This window comes from Daktulosphaira vitifoliae, unplaced genomic scaffold, assembly GCF_025091365.1.
Source record: "Daktulosphaira vitifoliae isolate Bord-2020 unplaced genomic scaffold, ASM2509136v1 Scaffold_446, whole genome shotgun sequence".
In the NCBI taxonomy this organism is placed as follows: Eukaryota; Metazoa; Arthropoda; class Insecta; order Hemiptera; family Phylloxeridae; genus Daktulosphaira; species Daktulosphaira vitifoliae.
In genome coordinates, this window is record NW_026100011.1 from 1 (window position 1) to 7,970 (window position 7,970).

The 7,970-nt window shown below is 27.1% G+C and overlaps 1 protein-coding gene across 4 annotated transcripts; it reads left to right on the plus strand.

Moving 5' to 3' along the window:
* Nucleotides 1-630: 630 nt before the first annotated feature.
* LOC126909485 (uncharacterized) lies at nucleotides 631-5,978 on the plus strand. Of its 4 annotated transcripts, none has more exons than XM_050691911.1 (5): nucleotides 631-1,109; nucleotides 3,520-3,702; nucleotides 4,380-4,563; nucleotides 4,612-4,779; nucleotides 5,094-5,978. In XM_050691911.1, exons 1-5 carry the CDS (start codon nucleotides 881-883, stop codon nucleotides 5,674-5,676), a joined length of 1,347 nt encoding a protein of 448 aa, XP_050547868.1. In that variant the 5' UTR covers nucleotides 631-880; the 3' UTR covers nucleotides 5,677-5,978. The 4 variants fall into 4 exon arrangements, with proteins under 4 accessions (XP_050547868.1, XP_050547869.1, XP_050547870.1 ...); XM_050691912.1 differs by having other exon boundaries at nucleotides 642-1,109; nucleotides 4,624-4,779; XM_050691913.1 differs by having other exon boundaries at nucleotides 644-1,109; nucleotides 4,612-4,787; nucleotides 5,094-5,243.
* The last annotated feature ends 1,992 nt before the right edge of the window (nucleotides 5,979-7,970 follow it).

Below are 7,970 nucleotides of genomic sequence, written 5' to 3' on the forward strand. Positions count from 1 at the left end.
ATGTGTCATATTTTTGAATGAAAACAATGTGAATTTTTTTAAAAACTGAGAATTATTGAAATTGGACTTTTTATTTCCAAATAAATTAATTCTTATAGTATATTAATTTAAATCCAGAAAATAATAGGATAGATAAAACTTGATTGAAGATCATACATAATATAAGATAAAGGAATTCTTCTTACTAAAATACATGGTATGTATTTTTTGGAAAAATTATACTTGTACCCAATTAAAAAAAAATCTACTTAATTTTTAATTAAACTTAATTATAAGAAAAACGTTTCTAAATTATTAATGTATTTATTTAGTAGTTACAATTCAACTAAGACTTGTCATCCGTAAACCACAAATTAGGTAATTTTAACTTTTACATTGTTTTTGTTAAGTCTATCAAGGTTCAATGTTGCCATTGAAGAATAAAGTAAACAAAAAGTGGCTAGTCACAATTGTAGCACTTTAGGTTTAATGATTAAAACGTAAAGTATATTCAAACGTCCAGAGCGCAGTTTTCATAATAGTCGAACAGCTACAGTTATTTTTTAATAAATTTTTTATGTTTATTTCTTATAACGAAGTTTAAAGTGTAAAAATTATAAATAATGTGTCTCTTGAACAGTGTTAAAAGTAACTTCAGCATACCAAGACTTCAGTAGTGACAACATACACTTATCGGCTACACAATACTATGTATTTTTTTAGTTTTTACTCGTGGAGGGTATAAAAGACGACAAAACACAATAGCACTGGGGGCAGTGTGCTTCTTCCACACAGGCGTTGACTTTGGATCTTATATTGTAGGGTACATACACGTTGGCCAGGAGGGGTTACACGCATAAACACACTGGGACAGGTACTTCTCACGTTCGTTCAATACCTTATGTTTATACTCGCGTCTCCGACAATAGAGCGCTCACACACAAGACTGCCCCGGACGAGTCTCATCCTTTGCCAGTCGACTTTGGCACCTCCTCAGCCGCAGTTTTCCCGCTGTCGTCGTCGCCCGCACACGTATTTACACATTCACACGCACACTCACATTATGACTGCCGGCAAACGCATAGGAGGAGCGTTAGCAGTGATCGCAGCATTGTCATGTTATGCAGCAGGTCAGTAAATCAACAAATTATAACGTGATGATTAATAATGAAGTCTATATATTACTATTTACAATATTTTTGAATAATTGGAAATATCTGTAAAATAAAAGTAGCCAAATAGACAATAATTTTTTTCTACAGAAATAATGAGTTTTTCTAATGTTCGTGTAATATACATAATTATAAAATTGGGAAGAAAACAATTTTAATAAAAAAATTCTTACAAAGAAAAACATGGAAATATTATTTCTTTTACTAAAAGTTATAGAAAAATCCAAGTTACTGATTTTTTTCGACAGTGATAATAAATTATTGTTAATGACCATTTATGATAAATGTATATACAATTTATTTACTTGACTATTAATAATGTTACATGTATAATAGTAACTCTTTTTTTTAATTAAAATATTCGCTGTTTAAGAAAACTGTAATAATAAGATAGTAATTGCAATTGATTCGTTCGAATGTGATGAGAGATTTTGGCATACAAAAAATATATTATGTTTTTACTTGAGAGTTTTATTGGTTTAAAATTTTAAAACGCTGAAGTGATAGACAACGGTATTATTTACGGCTTCTTTTATATGGTTTTATTTATTTAAACCCAACGTATAACACTGCACATAAACTCAGGTGGACTTCCTGTAAATGCACGTGATAGTGTTACCTATAAACGGAAACCGCATGGAATACATGATGACTGCATCCGAACAACAAGAAATGAGAAAAAGGTGTATAATTTTTTTTTTTTGAGACTATAAGACTTTTTTATTTATACAAATTATAAATAATTAATATATACTTGAGAGTATAAACAATTATATTTGTTGTGAAACGTAAGATTGAACTATTTATCATTTATTTACATTGTGTTTTGTTCTTATTGTTGTTGGTTGACTGTTAAATCTTTTTGATGGTTTTGAAACTCATTAAGTACGTATAAAATGTATTACACTGCGCAGAAATAAAACAAATTCATATTTCTTGAGACTGGTAAAATAACTAGCCGGAACGTGTATGAGAGAGTCATAGAAGCGAATCGACTGCATGTTGGATATTTAATGTTTTTAATTGTATTGTTATAGGCATACATATGGCGCTATTGAAATATAATTCAACTCTTCAGTAATAACGATAATTGTCGTTATAATTGAATAATAGCCCGACACTTGCACAATTCACGTGTGGCGGAGACCGCATAAGACAATGTTCAGGGAGGTATTATGACCTTCGACCATAACCGTTAAAAACATTACGATTGTTTTAGCTATTAATACAAAAGAATAGTGCCTGAAAATACATATTATTACTCTCAAAAGTTTGAACAATAATAATGTAACGATTTTAATGGTGCGTCTGAAGATGTTACAATGATGTAATATATCTTAGAATTCTCTATAGGGGTCATTTTTTTCATGAAGAGACCGTAATTGAATATTAAATATATCCAAGTTGATTATATTTAAATTTGTTTTAACAAAGGCTTGTATAAAGAAAATAGTATTTCTAATTTGAAATTTCTTATTATGTTAATGAAAATCGTGGTCATAATTTATCATCACGGTATAACACCACAGAAACCATTATTTTCATTCCATCAATCAATCAAAAATTTAAATTGTTCTTTACTATATGTTCTGAAATGTCGATCGTTTTAATTAAAATTTTTTAATTGGATGTAAGACTCGAGATTTAAATATTTTAAATGGGTATGATCTTGTTTAATAATTTTATTCATAAGTAATAAGACATTTGTATATATTTTATTGTGTTTTTGAAAAAATACATTTTGAAGAAAATTGTCTAGAGAAAGATATTTATCATTATTATATCAATATAGACTGAAGTTATTTAAAAACATCTATAGGTTTTATATTCTACTTTTAAATTTGAAAGACATAGTATTGTCAAACAATTTAATGGATAAAAGTGAGAACTGTCTAATGTATGTAGTTAATCATTTATGACAGGGTTTTTTTTGAAAACTTGAAAAAATNGTAGTTAATCATTTATGACAGGGGTTTTTTTGAAGACTTGAAAAAATTATACTTCTATTAAGTAGTGGTCATGTTTATGATAGAGTTAAACAAAAATATATTGCTCTTCAGGAGAATTAATAGTTGGTCTTTAGCCAGGATATATTTGGGAGATATGAACTACTAAACAAAAAAATACATTTTTTTACCATTTAAATTTTAAATTATAATAAAGAGAAATTATAAAATGATTTGTTATTATTTTGTTATAGTTAGCATCCATTTAACTTTTTTCGTCATTATGAGATAATTTAAAACTTTAAAATTAGTTTTAAGATCATAAATTTATTGAAACACATTCTTTTAACATAATTAACCTGTTGTATTATTAAATTTGATGAAAATTACATTTTAATGTATTATACAATATTAATTTACAGGTCAAAGAATTACAACAATTCAATTAGATGGAACTCAGTATTACATTAGTAGAATGAACCCATACTCAGCCGAGTTAAATTATTTTTTAGCTTATGAATACTGTAGATCAATTGGTTTACAATTAGCATCGTTTGAAACATTGGAAAAAACATCTTCAATAACAGATTTTTTAAAAAATGCAGGTTAGTAAAATACCATTTAGTTCTCTTATAAATACTCGAGGTAGATACCAACAAAATTCAGGCTGGGTTTAAAGTAAATAAATGCCAGGAAAATGCAGTGTTGTGCAAACAAAAAACAGATTCCGGTGAACAAATAATATACAAGTCTTAACAATTATGTACATAACAATACCTGAGCATTGGAAGGTTTGTTCTAACGGATATTCTAACGAAAATACCAAGCACTGGATTAAAAACACATATGCTTTAAAATTATTTCGTTAGTCCTATGTCATGATATTTAAATATTTAGATGAATACGGGACTGAGAAAGTGTCTGTTAAATGTTCAAAGTACCTACTTAGAATAAAAAAAATTAGCTAAAATAGTTTTAATTTTCCAGTAAAGCATTCTTATGTTAAAATATACTGTGTGTGTTTAAATATTCAATAATATTTCTGTTGAATATTTAGCATGGAATATGTTTATTAAAAAGTATTCGGGTCAGAACCTTTCCATTCTTGCCAAAGTCATGCCATTATTAACATGTGTTTTCTAAAAATTGTTTCAAATGAAATTATTTTAAATACTGCTAGATATTATCTCAATTATGAGAAAATTTTCCTAGTGAAACGTGACAAATATGAGTTCATATATATTTTCCCATAGTAATTATTTCGCATATTTTTTTATTTTAGGTTATCATAAATTTGACTATTGGACGTCTGGTAATCGCTTGGGTACCGATATGCTGATTTGGATGTCTACTGGATTACCTTTCAATACAACATTTAATCTTATGAAACAACAATCAGCAAATGGTGGCTTAGATACTGATGAAATGAGCGTTAAGCCTTCTTTACCTATAGCCAGGAAAAAGAGGTGAGCATAAATATTGCTCTTCAAGTTTGAAAATATTTGTGAAACTAGTATGTCTTTCAGGGGTGACAGTGGATCCAGAGATGGATGCGTAGCACTTAAAGCTCCAACAATGGATTGGGTAACTGCCGATTGTACAGATTTGAAAGATTTTATTTGCGAACAGACTAGGTGCTATTATTACAACTATGGATCAATACCAGTATCCTCCAGCCAGGGGTAAGCAGGTGAGAATTATTAGAATAAAACATCCCCGATCAAATTAATTTTAAAATTCCGAAGACTAATAAAACATTAATATTTTAATCTAAAAATTAAAAAAATTCCATTGAAATAGACGTTTGTATGAAAATAAAAATAATTTCCTATTATAGTTTAACGAATTGAAGTAAAGACAGTAAAAAATATTTCAATTTAAATTAAACCTACTATACAGTAATTGTTATATTGTTTTGTATTTTTGAGCCCAAATAAACTCGAGTTTATTTAAACAGTTTTTCACATAATAATAAACATTATTTTAACAATTTCAGCTTTGGTATAAAATCAAGACCAACCATAAACTCGCTCTTTTCATCATCTCATCGCGAGGAATATTCCTCTTCCACTACTACACCTACAACTTTATCTTCCACGACTACTACAGAAAGCTACGAAGAACATAACAATGTTCAGAATCCAGACAACTCTTTAATATCCCCTGGATCTGAAACAGAAGCCATAGCTACAGAATTACCCACCAGTACCATAGAAGCAAATTCACAAGAAATACAAACAACATTACAATATAATGATGAATCAGAAACGGTATCCGATAATTCGTATACCACTATACTCCCAACACTAATTCAGCTGCATAATCAACAACAACAAGAAGATCACCAACAAGATTCACAAAGTGAAGATCAAGTTCAGCCAGAACAACAAGAAAGAACAAACGCATTTGCATTTGAATCTTTAGAAAAAGCGTTTGCTACATCGGTACCACATAAAATTCGAGCCACGAAGGATCTAGAACAATCAAAAAATAATGATAGTGAACAATTACCGTGGTCTTGGCCTAAAGATATTCTACTTCAGAAACCAGTTTTAAAGAAATCATCACAAGAAGTTTAGTTTCAACTTTTCATAATTGTAATAATTTAAACTTAGTATAAAGCTATTTTCCAAAGACATAACAAAAAAATGATTAAGTGTCTTAGTAATTTTACACCAAAATCAAAAACATTTAATAACTATCTTTTATAGACTATGTAGCTCTCTTTGATTGTCTGTCACCGTAAACCATGCTACAATTTAAAAATGTAATGTATAAATATTAAAATTGCACGTAGTAGCCCAACTGTCAAGTAGTGGTTAGTAATTCATTATTTTAATGTGATCATTTTATTTGTAATATAAAAATATATAGTGAGTTATTAATACTTTAAACTATGAACAAATAATATTGATAGAATATTGAAAGAAAAACTTCATATCAAATTGAGTACACAATTTGTACTGTAATGTTATGATTTTTTTTTCGATTTTTATCAATTTATTCGAATTTTTTGTAAATATTTATATTTAATTTTTTTATATATAAATAAAATAATTATTGTACTTTTAATAAATTGGTCAAAAGTTGAATAAACTAAGAATAATTGACTCTTATTTTAAGATAATATTTTATAATGTTGATGTACTCACCAACCGTTAATTACACCTTCGACATTTAACATGGGTATAATTTTAAATACATATTTATTTCGTAATTTTTTTGCTGTAGTAAAGTCACTACACAAAAATTCAATTGCACCGTCAATTACCCATGACGAATTAGTCTCTCCTGGGTGAACACGTGAAGTTAAGTAGACGATTTCTCGATTCTATACTTACAAAAAACAAATGTCAATCAATTCTTAGAATTTACTACTATTAATTTTTAATAGTATTAATACGAGATCATTAAGTGTCTTAAATATATTTTATATAATTCAATGTTTTCCCCCCATTTTAAATATAAATATATTTTAACAAAAAATAATTTCATAAAATTTTAAAATTCATAATTTTCATAAATACAAAAATATTTTGTGGCATTGTGTCTAATATTAAAATGACAAATTTTTAAGATTTTTTAACTATATATTTACTTTTATTGGTTGTTCATTATTTTCTTTTGAAGTAATAGTAAGAATTGGCACATCGTTATTGTTTAATGACCGACACAAAGCGTTTGCGCGAAATAAGGTTGTTTTAGAGTCTACAGAATTTTTCCACTTGAAACATTTGTACTAAAACATATTAATATTTTTTCAATAATACTGTTTAGATTAGTAAAATTAAAAAAAAAACGAATTTCATTTATTTACAACGAATAAAACTTTTAGAAGAAACTAATATTAAAATCAATATGAGAAAAACATGATGATGAAAGTTTTTGTCTGAAAAAAAACTATCATACGAGTTTTAAACTAGTTATTTATACAAAAACTATTGAAAAATCAGTAATAATCAAAGTGTGATACACTTACCAATAAAGTAGAATATGTGTATGGATAAATATAGGCTATATAACAAATATCTAAATCGTATGGAAATTGAATAGTAAATGATGCAGTCATGTAGGAACTTTGTTCTTTATTTTCATTCTTATATTGATTTACATAGTAACATATATCCGTGCCTGTATGTTTCCAACCTTCCTTACGCTCAACGTAACTTTTTACTGAAAACATTATAGGTTGCAAACCATGTTTGAATTGTGAACTCATTTTTTCCATATTTATTATATTGAACGCGTATTGTTTATTTGCCACCATATTAGACACCTAAAACGAAAATGAAAATTTAATACTTAGTTTTTGAATAAGTAACTAAGAATGAAATATAAAACTCCAGCAAATTAATAAATACTTGGAAATAAAACCATTGATTGTGTGAGCTAGAATTAACGTCGGAGTTTAAAATTAAGTCATATTCAACTGGTCCAATCTAAAAATCGAAATTATTTTTAAAATATCAAGTGTTACATTTTCATAAAAAAATAATTAAGCTTTTACTTTCATAACTTTTCTTAAGTTTCCACTCTCAAAGCGTGATTCAAAATGCAAGTGATCAAAATTTGTTTTTACATTTAAATTTTGTTCATCATCATTTGATAATCTATAAAATTTTGAATAATCAAAATTTATTTTAGAAATTACATTTTATATTTTAACAATAGATGTTTATTTACGGTGAAATACGTTTTAGTTCTGCACAAACTCTTATTAAAAAATCCAAATCGTAAACAATTAAATTGTCGGTATCTTTTTTTTTATTGATATTTTGTTCTAAACAATTAATTAGTTTGATTCTGAAATGTATAAAATTTTATAAACATAAAACAAAACAACAGATCACATTTATATTAATTTCTATTATTT

Bases quoted from the DNA above. Each gene is read 5' to 3' on its own strand.
- LOC126909485 (XM_050691911.1), top strand. From the start codon at position 881: ATGTTTATACTCGCGTCTCCGACAATAGAGCGCTCACACACAAGACTG. The intron at 4,564-4,611 runs GTGAGCATAAAT...TTGTGAAACTAG, and splicing joins CCTATAGCCAGGAAAAAGAG to TATGTCTTTCAGGGGTGACA. The intron at 4,780-5,093 runs GTAAGCAGGTGA...TAACAATTTCAG, and splicing joins CCAGTATCCTCCAGCCAGGG to CTTTGGTATAAAATCAAGAC.